The sequence below is a fragment of the Pipistrellus hanaki genome (genome assembly GCF_964339955.1).
Source record: "Pipistrellus hanaki genome assembly, chromosome: 10".
Classification (NCBI taxonomy): domain Eukaryota; kingdom Metazoa; phylum Chordata; class Mammalia; order Chiroptera; family Vespertilionidae; genus Pipistrellus; species Pipistrellus hanaki.
This window is the reverse complement of record NC_140512.1, coordinates 663540-683723: the sequence shown is the minus strand read 5'-3', so window position 1 is coordinate 683723 and position 20184 is coordinate 663540. Positions and strand designations below refer to the sequence as shown.

At 59.6% G+C, this 20184-nt stretch overlaps 1 protein-coding gene across 1 annotated transcript in view; it reads left to right on the top strand.

The window, feature by feature from the left end:
* PKD1L1 (polycystin 1 like 1, transient receptor potential channel interacting) overlaps positions 1–15040 on the top strand; it is a 50507-nt gene extending 35467 nt beyond the window's left edge. The window contains exons 38-52 of the mRNA XM_084896616.1: positions 143–307; positions 1146–1264; positions 3269–3379; positions 4550–4658; positions 4838–4921; positions 5425–5591; positions 5730–5793; positions 5951–6184; positions 7128–7232; positions 7415–7555; positions 8717–8851; positions 9478–9696; positions 11267–11425; positions 12123–12299; positions 14773–15040. Coding sequence (XP_084752742.1) covers positions 143–307; positions 1146–1264; positions 3269–3379; positions 4550–4658; positions 4838–4921; positions 5425–5591; positions 5730–5793; positions 5951–6184; positions 7128–7232; positions 7415–7555; positions 8717–8851; positions 9478–9696; positions 11267–11425; positions 12123–12299; positions 14773–14814 — 2031 coding nt within the window. The 3' untranslated portion in view covers positions 14815–15040. The remainder of the gene's footprint in view (positions 1–142; positions 308–1145; positions 1265–3268; positions 3380–4549; positions 4659–4837; positions 4922–5424; positions 5592–5729; positions 5794–5950; positions 6185–7127; positions 7233–7414; positions 7556–8716; positions 8852–9477; positions 9697–11266; positions 11426–12122; positions 12300–14772) is intronic.
* Positions 15041–20184: the final 5144 nt, after the last annotated feature.

The following is a 20184-nucleotide window of genomic DNA, read 5'->3' as shown; positions in this document are numbered from 1 at the left end:
CAGAGAGGCTGCGCTGGGAGCCGGCGGGCGGGAGTGAAGGCAGGCAGCCTGTGCATCTGTACTGGCCCCGGGTCCTGACCCGGGCGCAGGCGGCTCCGTGGGGCACAGACGGGTGCCAGGATGCGCCTCCCTGTCCCCGCAGGTGGGCCTGCTGGCTCTGGGCTTCGCGTGGAGAAGGAGGGACGACGAGAGCTTCTTCACGGAGTCCTTACAGGAGGCCACGGAGGGCCTGGCGGGGCTCTCCCCCACCCACGCGCCCCACGCGCCCTGCAGCAGCGATCCCCGCGGCCCGGGCGGGGTGGAGAGGGTGAGGACGGGGTGGGGCCTGCGGGGTCACTGAGCTGAGAGCTTGCTGTGGCCTCGGCCTGCGTGTCTGTGACATTCGGAACCCACGTTTGGCTGCACCTTTAGAGAAACTACGGGGCGTTCCGGTTCTTCAGCTCTTTTGTACCACGTGACAGGTGAACTCCCAGGGCCTACTCCCTTACCTTCGGCCGACCCCGAAGGAACCAGACCCCGAGAAAACCGCTCAAAACCGCACTGAGGCAGAGGAGGTCTGGTTCTGGGCTCTGACTGGGGAGATGCCGAGGCCTTTTCATGGCAACGGGCTCCCAGAAAGCTCCTCCCTCCCTCCTGCTTCCTTCCACACTGGTTGCTCCCGATGTGTGCAGCATTATCCTGGTTGTGTGGATGACAAAAATGAGAGAGAGAAACATCCATGATGAAAGAGAATCATTGATGATTGAAGCTGCCTCCTGCACGCTTCCCACTGGGGATGGAGCCCACAACCCGGGCCTGTGCCCTGACTGGGAATTGAACCTTGACCTCCTGGTTCATAGGTTGATGCTCAACCACTGAGCCACACCGGCTGGGCATGAGCACACTTTAAAACGGCTTTCCCCACTTTGAGGCTCTGGAAGCGAACTGCCCCGTAGCCGAATGTGACCGAGACTGTGTCAGGGCCCTGTCAGTGTGGCCGTGGCGACAGGACAGAGTGAGAACAGTCTCCTGCCCAGCAGCCTGGCTTGTGGGACCAAACCCCAGGCCAAGTGCAAAGGCAGTGCCCCTATCCTCCGGGCGTGGCGGGCAGCGAGGCCTCACTCCCTTGCTCTGCAGCCCAGGCCACGGTCCTCTCCTCCCCACAGGTCTTGGCTGAGCGGCAGCGAGCTCGCCGCCTGCGCAGGGCACACCCACCGTCCACAGCGTGGCTCCGGGCCACACGGGAGAGGATGCGGAGACAGACGCGCACCGGAGCGGTGCTGAGGTGGGTGGAGGTCCTGTGCTCTGGTCCAGAGCAGCCTGCCAGCGTCTGGGAGGGGGAGCAAGGGGGGACTCTTTGCTGGCCCAGAGCCACCGCCGTGCGCCTCAGTCCACGGAGGCTGAGCAGCTGGAGTAACCTGGGCTCTGCAGGGACCCATGGTGAGCAGGGTGACACCGGGTGCTGGAGCCCAAAGATAAACACCTCTGCCTGGGACGTGGATGGAGCTGGGGCGGGGGGAGGTGAGGCGGTGGCGGCCAGTGTTCTCAAACCTCTTACTGTTAAATGTGTGGTGGGGCTCAGCGAAATATTGCCATGCTTTTTAGATGAAACCCAAAAGTGAGGAAGTGGTGTGCCTGGTAAGCCTCCCCAGCGTGCACTCAGACACCTTTCTCTGGTGACACCCTCATCTCGTCGTGGTGGGGCTGGACGGCTGTGGGGAGCCTCGTGAACTTGGCTGCGGATCTTTCTCTGACTTTCGGCATCGCCTGCTCTTCCTCTCATCTTGCTGGTGCCGTTTGTGAAGATGTGGGAATCCCTGACACCCACACACAGGAGGGGCAGCCGTGTTAGCAAACGCAACGGAGGCTCGGCTGTCTTGCCATGGACTCCAGGCCTGGGGAGTGGCAGCAGACTTAATGGCCCTTCTCCCTATGGACCTGCCACAGCCCCTACAGGAAGCGACAGAGCCCCCCTGACATGGGCAGCCTGTGGTGAATTCATGGGTCTAAACATTGATCCTCACAGCGACTAACATAAAGGAAGAAAAAGAAGGACCAGGCGTCAAGCATCTCCTGACAGCAGACACGTCCCCTGTGGGGTGACCTCCCCACTCAGCCAGGTCCTAATGTGGTCAAGTCTGTGCCCACTCGGGTTCCCAGGGACAGCAGCACCCAGTGCACATCGGGGAGGGCGGGAGAGATCGGGGCACAGAGGCCGATGGAGACAGACGAGAAGGAGTTAGCGTGGTTCACCGTCCGAACAGATCCAATAAGACAAGTCACGTGAGCATTTCAGGAGACGCACAGAAAGCATTTGACACAATCGACGTTCCTTCATGAAAACAAAACAGAAAGCCTCTCCGCAGAACAGGACCAGAGGGACTGTCCCCACACTCAGAGGACATCTGTGACCCCTCCCGAGCCTCACACCTGCTGGGACTGCGCGCTTGTTCAGGTAGAAACCGCTCCTCCTGCCCCTCCCAGGAAGCCCCAGCTGTGCCCCAGGCAAGGAAAACGGGAAAGCTTACAGATTTGAAAGGAAGAAACAAAACAGCCTGTTGGCAGGTGACATGCGTAGTCTACACGGAAAACCCCAAATGATCCTGAGAAAGGCTCCTGGGATTCGCCAAAGGGAACCCGAAGGGTCACAGGATCAAGTGGGGGTGAGCCAGGCCGGTTCCCCCTCTGCCTGTGCTCAGCCCCAGGGCGAAGAGAGCGCGGGGTGTGGATGCTGAAAACCACGGGATCTCAGAGAGGAGATCAGCGCTAGGAAGCAACAGAGAGACACCGTGTTTGTGACCCGAGGGGCGGTGTGGTCTGTGTCAGTTCTTTCCAGGGCAGATCCAGTGCAGTCTCAACCCAAACCTGCCAGCTGAGCCTATCATTGCCCACAGACTGCTTCCAACTGTGTGTGGGAAGAAGGGGCTGGCCAGAGCAGTCCTGGAAAAGGACAGTCAGAGGCTGTCAGTCTCCGAGCTCAGGGCCTGGCATAAAGCCCTGGACCGGAGACACTGGTGGTGCAGACTCGCAGACCAGGGGCAGGACAGAGAGCCGGAAATAGACCCACACAGATGCCCAGCCGGGTCTTGGACAACAGCACAAAGGCAATTCATTCCGAGGACGGTGCTAGGAAACCTAGATGCCAGCATGCAGAAAAGTGAGCCTCACACAGACCTCATCCCTGACACCAAAGCGTCCGCTCGCGATGTAGAAGCCACGGCCACTGGAAACGGGCGGCGGGGTCTGCGCAGCGGGCCTGTGAGCGCCATTCCCACTGCCTTTCTTACAGGGACACCTGCATGTCCGTCCTCATGCTGCTCCTACACCTGCTCCTAACCCATGCGACGTCCTCCTGGGATGAGCACTCTCTCAACCACGCCATCCGGAGCACCTTCACCAGGTAGGACCTGAGCCGTGTTCACCATCCGTGTGGACAGTTCCTGCCAGCAGGTGGCGCCATGTGCTCAACAAAGTGATCATTTGGGCGGTCTCTCTGGACCTGGAAAACTCAGCCTGGGGCCTCCAGCCTGCTCACGTGGGCACACAGCTGGCCAGGAGCCCGTGCAGTGGGGAGGGTGGCAGGGGGCCTGGGCTCTGGAAACGCAGGAAGCTCTGAGCGGTGAAGGCCATGATCGGGAGAGTGGCGTCCCACCCTTCCCTTCTCTGAGTCCACACATTGGTGACATGTCACTGACCTGCTCTGTCTCCTGTCCTCACATGTGGCCCGGGTTTGTCACGATGGCCAGGCTCTGCTTAGCGGGTGTCTCGGCTGAGCTGACGGGTTTCGTTGTCTGAGACGCTCAGTGTGCTGGAGTCAGCTCCCTGGGGGAGGGACAGCAGACGCTGCCTCTCGGGTCAGTAGGTTCACTGGAAGGCAGCACGCTTCGTCTGTTGACTCCCCACTAAGTGCCGTGTGTGCCTGGCCTGGCACCTCATCTGACTCAGCCGTCGGAGCTGGGTCTGCTGCTCTGGTTTGCTGGCTGGGAGGGCAGAGAAGCCATGGCCAGCGGGTGGCGGTGCAGAGAGCACCGTGTCTCTATCTGAGGGTCCCACGCTGGCTTAGCACCAGTTTGGCAGCCTCCATGCCCTCCCGTGACCCCCTGGTACATGCCCACCCAGGCCTGTGCCTCTGTCCCCTCATACGTCGCTGTGGGCACCTCCATCACCTCAATCTCTGCTGAAACGTCCCCGCGTGCTCAAGTTTCCAGGCCTTAAATTAAGATTCCATGCCCACTGCTCACTGCCCACGCCGGTGTCCCTCACTGTGCTCTCTCCCTGATGTTTGTCACGGACATGCTTGGCTTATGTGTTTGTGATGTGGGATTTGACAGGACAGGGATCTGATTGTCCATGTCCCGGTGCCCAGAAGAGGGATGGACAGGCGGTGGTCTTCCCAGTGGCCCAGGTTCAGAGGGTGACTGAGCGGGTGAGCCACAGGAACGAGTCACTATCCTGTCCTGTCACCGCCATGCAGGGGCTGGGCGCTCAAGGCCTGTGCCTGGCGCTGCAGACCAGACTGCCTCCATTTATGTCCCAGAAAGTGACCTTCTGTTCCTCCTCCTGTGTTAAGAGGTGCCAGGAGCTTCTCCGGCAGCCTGAGCAGCGTGGATGCCTGGTGGGACTGGAGCCTGACCACACTGCTGGACGGCCTGTACCGGGTCGGTGTGCCTGGTGCCCAGGTGGGCTTCCCTCTGCTCCACCAGCACAGTAGGCGGGCAGTCCAGAATGATGCTGCTGGGTGAGGGGCACAGGCTCACAGTGCGCTGTGCTGGGTGAGGGTGTGCACAGGCTCACAGTGCGGCTGTGCTGGGTGAGGGTGTGCACAGGCTCACAGTGCGCTGTGTCCTCCCTACTGCAGCCCGGAGCTCTCGGGGGAACGTGCTACCTCATAGGCCCGGCAGTCCTTAAGCAGCTAAAACTTTCTCCCAGCCCTTCCTGTGAGGTAAGAAGCGATGAGGTCAGATGCCCTTATTTTTTTACTTCTGAAAACACCTGGAATGTGAAAAGTCTGAGCAACCACGGGCAGGAAACGCAGGCCCTTGGCGCCATTGCTGGCTGTGAGTGATCATGGGCACTGGGCTGGGGCGGGGCTGACCGCCTTCACCTCCCCCCCTCCGTCCTGGCTCTGCAAACCCAGGCACTCCGTCTCACACTGGAATGTCACGTACCTTGTCCTGATGGGAGGGGTGAGGATGGCCCATCCGCTGCATCTTCGGTGACAGGAACTCTGTGACATCCCAGCTCAGACTGGGGTCACGCCAGTGCAGCCTTTCCTGAGGGGTCCGGGCCTGGGCTCAGGCTGAACCCGGGGACCATGCAGGGGAAGGAGGGGCTGGGGCCATGTTTAGGTCAGCATGTGCCCGCACGGCCCGGCCAGACACCTCAGGATGCAGGGCAGACGTGGAGGCACCTCTGACTCCTGCTCTGGTTCGGTTGGTCCTACAGCTTCTCAGGCCACGCTCAGTGCTTCCCGAAGATTCTCTGCCTATGTGTCACCCCGCAGTCGGAGGCTCTGAAACTCCCTCTGTGACCAACGCAGAGACCCGGAGAGTGGCCCCGAGTGCCCCCACCGCCTGCAGGGAGCTCTGTGAGCTCAGCCTGGGCAGGACAAGGTCAGTGTGACGGGTCCAGGTCGTCCACACGGGCCGCCCATCGCTCCCACGGCCTGGGGGAGACGGGATCTCCAAGTGGGACCCTGGGACGGAAGGCTACCCCTCTCCAGGGTCTCCTCAGCCTGGGGTCCCACCCAGGCAACGAGAGGGGGGCATGGGAAGTGAGGAGTCGGAGGACACAGACGGCCACCTGTGCCGTCCTGTGAATGCAGGGCCACGCAGGGGTTGGCAGGGCCCGGCAGAGCCACGGCAGGGGTCGGCAGGGGTCGGCAGGGGTCGGCAGGGGTCGGCAGGGGTCGGCAGGGCCTGTGCTGGAAGCCTCCTTCACGGCATCCCCCTCTGACTCGCACGCTTTGCAGGTCCGCAGCCCGCGCAGTGCTGAGCGGCCTCAGGGCTGGCCGCTGGTGGGCCAGCACACCAGGGCCGTGTCCATGCACTTCGTCCTCTACAACCCTCCCACCCGCCTCTTCTCCAGCGTGGCCCTGCATGCTGAGCTGCTCCCTGGCGGGGGCCTCACCCCTTCCCTCCTCGTGGAGTCAGTCCCTGTTTTCCACAGCGACGCAGCCCCGAGGTACCACCTGCTGATTCCCCAGGTGAGCTCACCGGCCACTCGGCCTCCACAGGCCCTCCCCTGGACGGACCCCTGCCATGCCGCGGGTGTGGGCACAGGACAGGAAGATCCCACCAGTCAGAGTGGCTGGCGCAGATGCAGAGCTCTCGGGTACAGATGCCATGTGGGGGGCTTGGGCCTGAGGCCCCGGCCCTGTCCAGGCCTCACTCAGGCTGCCATGACCTGTGCCTCTCACCGGCTTCAGCTCAGACACTGGCATCCCTCACCCTGGGGGAACTGAAGATTAGTATTCGAAGCGTGGCTGTGGGTTACCAAATGCCGTCCACACACGTTCCATCTTCTGTGATGTGGCTACTACTGATCTCATTCTTGTCCTGAGCCCAGCACCTCATCTGTGGTGGCAGCAAAGGGAGGGAGGGTCCCAAAAGAGGCGTTTTAGCTGTAACGTGTTCACTGGAAGGTGCACAGGGCCCTACAAGGCCGAATGGCTCAGACAGGCCAGGGCCACTGCTGCTCTCACTGAGGGAGAGAGTGAGGGCCTGAGGGAGTGGGGGAGGGAGGGAAGGAGGAAATTTCTTAAGTGCGGGATCTCTCAAAGGTTTTCGGTGGCCAAGGAAGCTGTTAACATATTTCACGTTCTCCAAATTCATGCGCACTCTTTCTCTTGCGCATCATGAGGAAGGACGGGGTGGGCAGGAGCCCCCTGGGCGCTGGGCAGTTCTCACAGGGCAGGCTCCACGAGGGTGCTCAGCTCGAGCTCCCTGCACCCCCGTCCCTGCGGCAGGCTCTGAGGCGGCGGGTGGAGCAGTGTAAATGCCCCGGAGCCTGCGGTGACCACTTGTCTCTCAGAGCTCCACGCAGCAGGAACAAGCTCGGATGGAGTCCCTGCTGAGGGTGGGCGGGAGTTTCAAGCTTCCCACACAATTCATGCGACTTCTGTCGTCTCTTATTTCCCGCCCCTCCAGCTGGCCTTCCTGGTGCTCACACTGACCCACCTGTGTCTCCAGCTCTTCCGCCTGGCCGAGGAGGGCGTCCGTGGCTACTGGCAAAAGCCAGGGACCTGGCTGGAGGTAGGCCCTCACGCTCATAGCAGACATAGCTGAGCGGGCCTGCCTGCACACCAGCTAAGCCGGCACAGGGCCGTCCCCATGGCCTGAGAGCCTGAAGGCTCTGAGGCAGATGTCATTCCCTGCACCCCAGACCGTAGCCCGTCTGATTGTCTCTCTCGCCCCCCCCCCCCCCCCCCCCGCAGCTGCCCATCGCCGGGGCCATCCTGGCCTGGTACGCAGCCTCTGGCCACCTGCTCTCGCTGGCCGGGGAGGTGGCCGACCAGTTCCACATGGGATTCCTGCAGGGTTTTGTGGACCTCAGCCCCATGGTGTCATGGAACCAGGTAGGACAAGCATTGGGACCACACAGGTGGGCCCTGGGGGCCTGCTGTTGTTCAGCCAGGCGGCTCTTGTTCTGTCATCTCCTTTCCTGGAGCCCCAGGTTCCGTCAGTAGAAAACAGGGCACTTCTAGTCCTATCTAATAAAAGAGTAACATGCAAATTGACCATTACTCCAACATACAAGATGGCTCCCCCCATGTGGACACAAGATGGCCACCACAAGATGGCCAGCAGGGGAGGGCAGTTGGAAGGGACCAGGCCTGCAAGGGAGGGCATTTGGGGGTGATTAGCCTTTAGGGGAGGGCAGTTAGGGGTGACCAGGCCGGCAGAGGAGGGAAGTTAGGGGCAACTGGGCCTGCAGGGAAGGGCAGTTGGGGGGAGGGGGGGCAACAACCCAGGCCTGCAGTGGAGAGCAGTTGGAGGGGCCAGACCTGTAGGGGAGGGTAGTTATGGGTGACCAGGCCCGCAGGGGAGGACAGTTAGGGGCAAACAGGCTGGCAGGGGAGCAGTTAGGCATCAATCAGGCTGGCAGGGGAGTGGATAGGAGGTGATCAGGCTGGCAGGCAGAAGCCGTTAGGGGCAATCAGGAAGGCAGGCAAGTGAGCAGTTGGGAGCCAGCAGTCCTGGATTGTGAAAGGGATTTCCGACTTCCCATTTAGGTGGGATTGGGCCTAAATGGGTAATTGGACATCCCTCTAGGGGTCCCAGATTGGAGAGGGTGCAGGCTGGGCTGAGGGACACACACCCCTGCGCATGAATTTTGTGACTGGGCCTCTAGTTTTAAGATACAATTTTACCAATGTGCATGAGAAATGTCAGTCAGGAGCTCGTTCCCACACAAAGGCGAGGGGGAGCGGGCACTGAGCTCTCCATGTGCCCGTGTGGAGTGGCCTTTTCCCATCCGGGCCCTGAGGCTGCGGTGCGCAGTGCGGACCTGAGCGGGCCTGGCCTCTGTGAGCCGCAAGGTCAGACTCGGAGCTGGCCCTCGGAAAAGCTGTAATAGCTGCTTCTCCCTGGTGCCTTCCCCTCGGACACCTGCACGAGCACCCTCCATCAGGGCTGTGGCTCCTCACGCCAGGGCACGCCCCCTAGTGCCCGCCTGCAGGTGAGACGCTGTGCGCCCTGTGACAGGGTGACACGTGGCTGCTTGTTCTCCACCGCAGAGGGCGAGGGGGCTCCAGGGAACCCTGTCGTTCCTCCTGACCCTGAGATGCCTCCGTCTGATCGGCTCTCACCACGCAGTGGTGTCCTGCACCTCCGCCACATGCCGCTCACTCCAGGGCGTCATCGCACCAGCGGTGAGACTTCTCTCAGGCTATCGTGGGGCATGTACACGCTCTGCTCCGGCCCTCCCTGGGTGTTGCTGTCAGGATGTATGTGTCAGCACCATCTCCTGGTGCCTGCGCGGTGCCAGGAGTGGTGCATGGGCCTTCTGCCTCCCTCGCTTCTTGCCTCTGTGGGTGGATGGGGGAGCAACGTGTGTTCTGGGCCCAGTGCCTGGCTGTTACCCCAGACAGCGGGACCTCCCCTGAGCTACTCTCCCCACACCACTGCTCTTCCCTGTCCTTCCTTCAGTGCTTGTTTTCCTGAGCCCTCAAGGGGCACCAGGAGCAGAGGCCATGAGACAGGTGCTCCTGGCAGCAGGCATGGCCTTCAGCAGTCGGGGTGCAGACGGCAGGAGGAGGGGCGCTGGTGGGAGGAGGACCAGGGAGAAGGGCGCCTAGGCTGAGAGCGTGGACCAGTGGGGTGGAGCTGGCTCAGGAGGCCCGGAGAGGGGCTGAGCTTACACCCGATGATGTGATCAGCATCCCAAAAAGGCTCCCCAAGCTTTTCCTTACTTTAGTGCATTTAGAAGCTCCCTCAAGATTCTGGGGCTCCCATGACCCATGCTCAGAAGGTCAATGTGGCGGGTTTCCCCCTGCAGCTGGCAGGGGTCCTGGTGCTGGCCGCCCACACCCACCTGCGTGGGATGCTGCTCTTTACTGTGTCTCCTCCGTCGGGCACCTTCGCAGACGCCTCCCACCGTTTTCCAAGAAGCAGCCTAACAGACACGCTGCTGGGCCTCTCCCAGTCTGCGGGGCGGGCCCCGGCTGCGTGCTGCACGGCCCTCCTGGCAGCAGTGACTGCTCTGTGGATAGCAATGGTATGTGCCAGCCCGGACCTGAGGGCAGGGCGAGCAGACGTTCCATCCTCTGCCGGCCACGTGTCACGGCCAAGACACCTGAGGCTCACCGCTCCTGCGTTGGGCGGAGCTGAACCTGTCCAGTCGGCTAGACAGTCTCCACGAGGTGACCATCGCTCTGGGTGCTGCCTCCTCAGGGAGCCTCCCAGCCTAGCCACACCCTCTCCCACCGGATTTCCGGCAGGCTCTCGCTGCGGCTGTCCCTGCTGCCCCGTCCTTTACCTTGATCTTCCCATCAGCCAGCTGTGCAGCACATGCTCTCTGGGCTCGGGGCTGAGTTAGGAATGGGGCTCCCTGCGCCCCACCCTCCTGCAAACCTAGTCATGTGACACACACCAGGTGCACACACACATGCACAAGCACATATGTACGCACACACATGCCTGCACACACACAGCTTCTGGTTTAGACTCCTTCAACGTTCCTCGTTTCCTTCCCCTGCTATTGCTACCCTGCCCTGCCCACCCCACCCTTCCCCACCGCGCCCCCATCTGCTCTGGCTCCCTGGTCTGCGGGTTCTCAGCCGGGCTCTCCCTAATTCCTCCCCAGGTTTGCTGTCTCCTTTCCCAGCGGTGGGGCCCAGCACCCCCATTTTCAGAAACTCCTCCAGGTGCTCCTTTGAAGAAGTGCTGGGAACCTGCTCTGTGTCCCACCAGGCACAGTGCCCTGGGAGCCTGAAGGCACGTGGGCCACGCCCCTCACCTCCCCGCCCCCTTAGCCCCTCCCCTCCACCCGCAGGTGTAAATCCTCAGAAGACAGTGTTCAGTGTGTGGTCACCCCAAGCTTCCCCGGCTGCCCCGCCTGCCCCACAGCTGCATGTGGTGCCGTGGTGACAGGTTGACTTGTGCCTACGTCCCTCACACCTGAGACACCGGAGACACCCAGGGCGGTGTCGGGGGGCCGGGGGGAGGGGGGGCAGTCTGGGAGGGTTTTGTGTGGGGGAAGTTTCCCAGCAGCACGGGGGAAGTCTCCAGGTCGGAGAGCTCGCAGGGACAGCAGCCTGGGGGCTTATACCTGCAGGGCCCGTCTTTCCAGGGGTGACAGCTGCTGTGGGGTGTGTGGGACACTGAGAGGCTCCTGGGGCTAGAACTCTGCTGGTCTGGGCTCTGTGCACGGTCCAGGGTGCACGCAGGCTTTTGAGCTCACAGGCCTCAGCCTGCGGTGGGAGACAAACAACCCCATTTGCAGGGACCTTTGCTTGCGCAAATGGCAAGCTGCATCCTTCTGGTGGCCCTTTCTGCCTCCAGGCAGGAGCGAGTCCCTGGGCAGGGCCTGCACAGCCCACAGGGCCCGCCAGGGGGAGCCAAAACGCAGACGCAGATTTTTCCTGGAAACTCAGGTCCAGTTCAGAATTTGCTGCAATTGAGCTCAGTTCCTGAGAGAGTTGCCTGACTTTTTGCTATGTAACTGCTGCCTATGGACAGGAAACAAAACACCATCAGATATGATCTCCAGTTACAGTTGAACAAACTCACACAGCTATGTTTTCTGAATAACATGACATTGGTCTTTATTTTTTCCTTTTTCCCAGCTCAGACGTTCCCACATGGCTTTTGTTCCCAAACGAAAATCTTCCCAAAGCCAATCTCTTGTGAGCCTCGGAGACGTGATGGCCTACGTGCGGGGGGCCTGCTCTGCGCTGGGGCTGGTGAGGCGGCTGCCAGAGGAGGCTGAGCCGGCCACGAGCCAGGTGAGCTGCGGGCTTGCCTCAAGGAGCCTGTCCCAGGCGCCGGTTTCGATGCAGAGGTTGGCTTTTAGCTACCAAAGCGAGACTGCGATTCTGCACCGATTTCCCTGCCAAGCCACAGAGCCTCACTCCCAGCTCTAACGGCTTCCCGCTCTCCACTGACCCCTCCGTCCTCAGAATGACCCTGCAGGGATGGGGAGGGGGAGGGCGTTAAGATTCTCCCCAACACACACACCCTATTCTGTCCTTTGAGCCACTTGAGAGTCGTCACCCCGACCTGAGTCAAACAGACCAAGCAGGTGTGGGCACACTGGGCCCAGCCGCTGCGAGGGCTGGCGTCCGGCGCCACCGGGCAGCTCTGAGCAGCCGCACGCGGGAGCAGTGGGCATGTGTGCTTCCCGCTCGTCCTGCTCTCCCTATGATGCCTCCACGTCCACCTTGCAGTCCTTCGGCCCGCGCCTGAGCCTCAGCAGGAGATGCACAGCTGTGCGGTGTGCTGATGAGGGCAGGTGTGCACGCTCCGTACACCATGCGGGTTGTACACACCTGTGCACCACACAGGGCGCGAGGGAGCTGAGATGGGGGGCCCATGTGCTGCCTAACACCGCACATGCTCCCCAGCGTCAGTGCCGGGAAACGCTCAGAGGATGAGGGGGACTGGGCTCCTGGAGGCCATGCTAGTCTCTCTTCTTCCCCCCAGACCACCTCCCTGGAGGAGTTTGCGGACCTGCTGGATGAACTGCTGCTGAAGATCGACCGTCTGTCCGCTCCCCTCCCATTCCCTCTCCCAGCGCAGCCGCCCCGGGGTGCGCCGTGGGCTGGGGCCAGGGCAGAGGGAAGCCCCTCGGAGGGGGCTTCTGGTGACCAGGCTGCGGGGGTAAGCACATGAGCTGTGTTTGATCAGTTTTCTTTACTGTTAAGTCTGAGGAAGTCTGAGATAGTCGCCGTTCCACAGCCGTGTGCATACCTGTCCGTGGGCAGGGGTGACAGCTGTGGAGAGGTGCTCGCGGGACTGCGGGCGGTGTGCCGTGTGCGATGGGACTTCCAGCTCCACGTGGCGTCAGCATGTCCGTCTGCTCCCTGGCGCCTGACTAACGCTGGGATCCCCAAGGAGACTGAGGACAGAACGGGCTCCATTCTCGGAGGCCCGGGGAATAGTGTCCAGACCCAGAACGTGAGCGGGACCCACTGGGCCAGCAGTGAAAATTAGGCCCACGCAGAGGGGACACGCCATGTCCAGGGGCGTACGGAGGGCCACGGAGACCCTGGTCTGGAAGTAGAGGCACTAGAACAAAATTAGTGACCGGAGCCTGCCTGGACCCCACACCACAGAGCCTGGACCGGGCCTGACGGAAAGCCGTCCTGTCCACAGCTGCTGCCGGGGCAACGGGGAGGGTGCCGGTGGCTCACCCGGAGCCACACCGGGCGCACTGGACAGGAAGGAGCTGGCCGAGTGCTGACACCCAGGGGTGGCTTCCCGGGAAGAGCTGTCATTGCACAGCCACATTGTCCGGTGGCTGAGCTGTCTCCCCGGGAAGCGCCTGCTCTCGGGCTCCTAGCCTCTCCCGGGCAGGGCTCCCTCGTGCACAGATGGGGTCTGGGGTGGAGGTGCCGAGGGAGGGACACGTGTCGTCGCCAGGCCTGTGCGGACGCACAGCAGGGAAGGGTCGTCACCAGCTGCTGTGGAGGAAGGATGCGACCGCTGACAGGTCGTCTGGGGCCTGTGGCCCCCACACCAAGTGAGCCCGTGGGAAAGCCCTGAGGAAAGAGCTAAGCGAAGCAAGAAGGAGAGGGAGAGACAGAGCTGAGGTCAGAAATGGGGGAGGAAAAATGAGCGACAGGAGTCAGCTCACAGCAGAGGGAGGGTGTGGACTGCAGCTCGAGGAGAGTCGGGAAGATGAGATGAGAGAAGAGTGAAACCGACCTGAAAGGTGACCATGCGGAGGTCCGCCAGGACACCCTGCCAGTGTCCCCTCAGAGCCAGGAGCAGGGAACGGGGAAGTACTGGAAGATATAACTTAACAACATTCCTGGGTTAAAGACATAGATTTATATATTTTAAAATAAATCATGTCCAGGAAAGAAATGGATTCACATGTTAAAAGCAGAACAAGTCCCTTAGGAGATGGATGAAGGCACAGAGGTGGTCCTACTGGGACCCGACACCTGGTCCCCTTCAGCCGCCTCCGCGTGAGTGAAACCGTTCAGTTACTTCCAAGTTACTTGCCAATTGTCACTTACGTTGTTAAAAACTTTACATGTGCATATCAGTAGCAAACTGAGCAAAACATCATTTTATAGACGAGGTAATATAAGGACCAACTGTGAAAGAGTGCCAAGGAAAAGGATGTATGTAAAGAAAAAGGATCGGGTACTGTTTCGCTGGCATCACAGTGGCTGACTCAGGACAGGCCTGCCTTTGTGTGCTGAGGTCTCGGGAGACAACCCTGTTGGAGTGTCTAACTTGGGGCATTGCTTCTCGCCTGCACCCTCACAGTGAAGAGGGCATCTTTGTGGGGGTGAGGACCGGCCCCTGCGGCTGTGCATGCCCACCTGCAGTCCCACTGTCCCCTGGTTCCCGAGCGACTCGGGCAGCGGGAGGCCAGCTGCCAGTCTCCTCTCCCGGGGTTTCCTGGGCTCTCCTCTGGCCTCCCCGAGGCCCTTTGCTGGGCTCCTCTGCCAGTTCTCCTCCTCCTCCTCCTCCTCCTGCTCCTCCTCCTCCTCTTCCTTCTCCTCTTCCTCCTCCTCCTCCTCCTCCTCCTCCTCCTCTTCCTCCTCCTCCTCCTCCTCCTCCTCCTCCTCTTCCTCCTCCTCCTCCTCCTCCTCCTCCTGCTCCTCCTCCTCCTCTTCCTCCTCCTCCTCCTCCTCCTCCTCCTCCTCCTCCTCCTCCTCCTCTTCCTCCTGCTCCTCTCCTGGTCCCAGTTCCCACGGGAGAGTAGCTGCATGCTGTGGCCTTCTACCGGCTACCCTGGGCGGGCCCCTCCCCAACACTGGTGCCCGGCTCTGCCAGGGCTACAGGCCTCGGAGAGCGCCCATGCACGTTGGCAGTGCCAGGTGGGTTTTCCACACTGTTCCTCCGGACTCGCTCTGATGATTCACAGAGAGGTCAAGTAATTTATCCCAGGTCACACAGCTGTGAGGGGGGCAGGGAGTGAGGATGGGCACCACCAGGCTGTCCTGTTGCAGGTGCACAGGGTCTCCCACCTGAGTGTGCGCGTGCCCCCACGGCTTCTGCCCCACAGCTTCCATGCCCGGATGCCCACGGGGCCCTCCCCTCCCAATGGCAGGGGCACTGATGGCTCTTCCTTCTACCGCTCATGCAGGTTGATGTGGAATCTGTTTCCTTTCAGCCCTCAGGCATCGAGAATCCGCTGCGGCCTGGGCTGTGCTGAGGTGCTTACAACACGGTCTCTTCACGCACGAGGAACGCTAGCTCCCACGCACAGCGAGAAGCCACGTGGAACCAGGTGTACGTGTCAGACTTGTCCGTCAGGTTTGGGGCGGGTGCGACCCACCTCGGCTCTGTCCGGGCTCCTCTGCCAGGCGCCCCGGAGCTGTGAGTGGGAGACTCGTTTGTGCGTTTGCCTGCCTGACTGACTCGGTATCAAAGGCTAAAATCTTATTTTGCGGAATTTCTGTTCTGTCTATTGAGTCTGATCGTGCACGTTATCTCGGAAATCTAATAAATGCAATGAAACGGGCCAGGATGGAAGTCAGACCGTTAAATTAGATTCTGAAACGAAGTCCTGTTTTGTCAGGTTAACAATGGAGTCTTGCAGACTAATAGCTCGTTTCTCCTGACTCCCTTCCACATGACATGGTGATGCAGGCGGACTGTCGAGTTTGGCTGGGCTGATGTTTGAAACTGTGAAGACCTGCAGGCTCAGATCAGAATTTGCTAAGCTGGTTATTGAATTTGGAGCAGACACTCCTATTTTTGGATTCAAAACAGGTTCAACAAGCCTGTTTGGAGTGTGGGAGAAGGGGCTTGAGAGCAGGCGGGGTGTGGACACGGCTCCTGAGTCTTGGGGTCTGGGCTGATGGGGCAGGGCTGGGCCAGGCCCCCTGGGAGGGTCAGGGGCATCCCGATCAGGCAGATCCTCGGGCAGGGTGCCTGTCCGCCTGAAAGCAGGGCCCAGTGGCACCTGCGGGCAGTCTCACCAGACCGGATGGTCCACGTGGGCGCGGGGCGCAGGCCTGACAGCCAGCACCGGCCTCTCAGAGCACGTACTTGGGTCTCCATGCGCTGGTGCCTCCGGGAACACGGAGGTCTCCTCGGGGAGGGGAGTCAAGTGCGTGGTTGGCAAGCTGAGGATTGGGCCCCATTTTACATCTCGGAGCTGTGATGAGGAGACAGGCAGGGAGTCCCTGCTTGTGCCGCGTGGCCTATGGTTTGCATGATGCCTGCCGGGCACCGGAGAGCACTGCCTCCTGGCAGTCACAGATGCGGAGAACACATCCTCCCTGGACGTTGTTGTTTTGTCGATGGGCTCTGGAGTGGCTGGCTGTTCTCGCGACTCATTCATCCAGAGCGTTCATCGAGCACCTATGTTTCCCAAGCATCTGTCCCGGCAGGGGAGGCGGCAGGAGGGGCCGGACTGCCCCTGGGCTGGGGTTCGTGTGCTCAGGCCTGGGCCTCACTGTGGGCTCCTCTCTGTCCGTTGGAGTCACTGTTGGTGACGGTGTGGGACGAGATCCAGTCTGCTCCCTCAGCAGGTGCGTGTCCCATCTTCCCAACACGCGTGTGAGGAGGCTGTTCCTCCTGCGTGTGCTCCCTCCCAGGGCCCTGGTCAGAGGCAGTGGACAGTAGGTGTGTGGCCTTGTGCCTGGGCTCTATTCTGTCCCATCGTCTCTGTCTGTTTTTATGCCAGGACCATACTGTCTGGAGGACTATAGCTTTGTAATATAGTCTGACATAAGGAAGTGTTTTGTGTATGTTTTATCTCAAGATTGCTTTGACTATTCAGGGACTTTTGTGGTTCCATACTCATTTTAGGATTGTTTATTGTTGCTGTGGGAAAAGATGCTGTTGGTGTTTGGGTAGAGACTGTATTAAACATATGGGTCCCTGTGTACTGAGGACGTGCTTACAATGTCAGCTCTTCCCATCTGAGAACAGGGTGCAAGTTCCCATTCGGCTGTGTTGTCATTGTTTCTTTCTCCAGCGTCTTATGGTTTTCAGCTATAGGTCTTTCACCTCCGCCGTTAAACTTATTCCTAAGTATGTTACCCTGTTTGATGCTATTGCAAATGGAATTCTTTTCTTAATTTCCTTTCTTATTTAAAATTTTAAAATGTCACCTGTACAAAGTGACAGGATGACAGGAAAGCCCAGAGTGAGAAGGGGGTTGTTAACGCGGAGAGCTGACAAAGGATCATGTGCAGGACGTGAGAGAGCGTCCACTTCAACGCGAAGGCAAATCCATCCAAACAGGCAGACAAGACCTGGTGAAGCAGGAAGGGGATGCTGCACGGCTGATATGCAAATGGGAGCTGCCCAAACCACCAGCAGCCAGGAAACACAGAAAATGACCCTCATTGTCACCAATGCACCAGCTCAGCGCAAGTTAAAATGAGGGTTTGGGGTGCAGCCAGCAAACCCGCATGCTGCTGGGCACCGGTGAGAACCGCCGTGCGCCCGGTGGGAGCGGAGGTGCTGCGTCTGTCAGTCCCGCTCGGGGCGTTGACACAGTCCCCTGGGCCTCGCCGTGTCCTCAGGCCGGCTGTGCCAGGCTCCAAGGCCTCGTCCCAGGACCACGTCCGGGCCTGTGGCAGGGTCTGTGGCCACTGAGTCCCCAGGCGCCCCTCCGATCCGGGAGAGAAGGGGGGCCCTGGCGGGAGTGCGCTCCCCCTGGGAGAGGCTGGAGGACAGCCGTCTGTCTCCGCTGTCAGCACCAGAGCAGTGATCAAAGGGCCGCAGGCCTGGCCGTCCTCGCCCGCAGAGAAGTGAGTGGAATAGACTCAGGTTTATTCTCCGGCCTCCCAGCCAGGGGGGGAGGGGGGGTCTCAGGGAGAACACCTTGTTTCTGTTGGGGGTCAGAGGTCACAGGGCTGCTCCAGGCCACACAGTGAGAGGCTGTATCTGTGGGATTCCTTTCACCTGTGTCAGCACCTGAAGCCCAGGACACGGCGAGTGGCCAAGGGGCCTCTGTAGTCATCCTGCCTCTCAGGACAGGGGACAGGCCCTGTGCCCGAGGGCCCGCCCCTCTGTCCACACGCTGCCGGCCCAGGGCTGGGGCTTCAACACCAGGATTCAGGGACACAGTTCAGCCCAGGATGATTACAAATCGCTCTTCAGAGACGAAGGAAGTCAGCCCCTCATTGCAGGCGCCGGTCAGCCCTGCCTCGCCCTGGACGCTGCTGTCTCTCTGAAACCCCCACTGGTGGGTCTCCCACGGGCTCCCTCTTCAGTGACCGAGCCGGAGCGGGCTGTGGGCCTCTCGCAAACGGCGCTTCCCCCATGGGCAGGACCGATGGCGCCCTGGAGGGGACGACGAGGTCCCGCAGGCTGCAGGTCTCTCCACACGGAAGCTCCTTCCAGAAGTGAGGCCCAGCCTAGCTTCCTCATCCACACCCCAGCCGGAGGCCTCGTCCTCTCGGAGGAACGCAGGGACAGTTGCCCTGGGAGGGTGTGGGGCTCGGGGGACAGCTCTCAGGGGCGGCTGAGGACCCCGCCGGCCTCCAGACCCGGGGCTGCCTGAGGAGCGAGCCAGCCACGTGGTCCTCAGAGCAGAGGCCCAGCACCGGCTGCTCCCGCGGATGCCAGCCCTGCGTGGAAGGGCAGGCCTGTGCCATTCGTGGCTGGGTCTGTGGGTCAGAATTGAATCACGGCGAGTGTGAAGGACCCAAATTCAATCACCGGTCATGTTCCCCATTCAGCCGCTTCCTCCTGTCCTGGGCAAATTCAATTCCCCCTTCTGATGGAGCGGCGGGAAATCGAATCACAGCCTCATTTCCATCCCAGGGACTGAGCTGTGATGGACGAGCCCAGAGGACCTGGTTTGTGGAGGAGCCGAAGTGAGCGACCGGGGGCGGGCTGGCCTTCCGACTGTCCCGGTGACGGGGCCCCACTCCCCTGCCGTCACGTCAGTGGTGACCCCGTGGACCGGGCTCGAAAAAACACCCGCCATCCTTCCGTTTTCTCAGAAACTCAGGACACCTGGAGCCCATTCACAGCTCCGTGGTCTGTCCCAGAGGGCAGGGGACTGTTCACAGACTCGGTCCCAGAGTGACTCTGTCCGCAGGAGGCAGCTCACGCCGAATCAGCCATTTACCATCTGGGAATGGGATCTGGCTGCCCCTGCAGAGGGGTCTGAGTTCACCGGGCGCTGCCCCGCACGTGTGTGGGTCCTGGCCACGGGTGGCAGGGGGTAGGGAGCCAGAACTGGAGCCCAGGTGCTGGGGTTTGTTGGTTTTTTTTTATTCTCAGCAGAATTAACCAGCTCTTACATTAGTTACTCTCTTTTAAATTTTTAAAAATAAATTTATATCCCTTGTACTCATTTATTTTATCTCCCAACCCCTCCCTCAGCAACCATCCATCTGCTCTCCGTATCTGTGAGCATGGGCTGTGTTTTTGTTTGGTTGGTCTTTAAAGATTCCACATATGAGAGAGAGCATATGCTGTTTGTCTTTCTCTGTCTTTCCTCAATACAGTGCCCTTTAGTCCATCCAAGTTGTCACAAATGGCAAGATTTCATTCCTTCTTATGGCTGGATAGTATTCTTGTGTGTGTGTGTGTGTGTGTGTGTGTGTGTGTCGAAGTTTCGGTACCATTCCTCCATCCATGGTCATTTAGGTTGCTTCCCTATCGTGGCTGTTGTAAGTAATGCTGCAGTGAACATGGGGTGCAGAATCTTTTCCAGTTGGTGATTTCATTGCCTTCCGGTAAATACCCCACAGTGGAACTGCTGGGGCGTATGCCAGTTGTTTTCCATGGCGCCTGTACCAGTTCACACCCACCGCAGGTTCCCTTCCTCCACGTCCTCACCGACAGGCACTGTTTCTTGCGGCAGCAGCCATCCTGGCAGGTGTGAGGTGACAGCTATTGTTCTGATTTGCATTTTGCTGATGATCCGTGATGTTGAGCATCTTCTCATGCACCCGATGGCAACCTGCGTGTCTCCTCTGGGAAAATGTCTATTCCGATCTTCCCATTTTTAATGGAACACCTGGACTTTTGTTTGTTGGGAGGTTTTTGATTACTGATCCAATCTCCTTACTAGTCACCAGGCTATTCAGATTTCTGCCCAATCCTGATTTAGTCTTGATAGGTTAATGTTTACAGGAGTTTAATAATTTAATAATAATAAATGTCCAGTTTGTTGGCATATCTTTGTTTATCACAGTCTCTTATACTCCTTTGCATTTCTGTGATATTTTATAACTTTGCCTCTTTCATTTCTGACTTTGAGGCTAATATCTGTTTTCGTATTGGGTCTCACTATAGGTTTGTCCATTTTGTTTATCTTTTCAAAGAATCGGCTCTTAGCTCTTTTGTTCTTCTCTGTTGCCCTTTAAGTCTGTGTTTCATTGATTTCTTCTCTGATCTTTATTTATTATTTCCTTCCTTCTACTGACTTGGGACTTTATTTGTTCTTCCTTTTCTGGCTCCTGGAGGTGCCACGCTGGGTTGAGTCGTTCTATGACGACGCTCATGTCTGTGATCTTACAGCTGCTTTGGGCACCCGCACATTTCCATGCCATGTTCCCGTCTTTGCGTGTCTCGCGGTGCTTTTCCATTTCTCTTCTGAGTTCTTCTT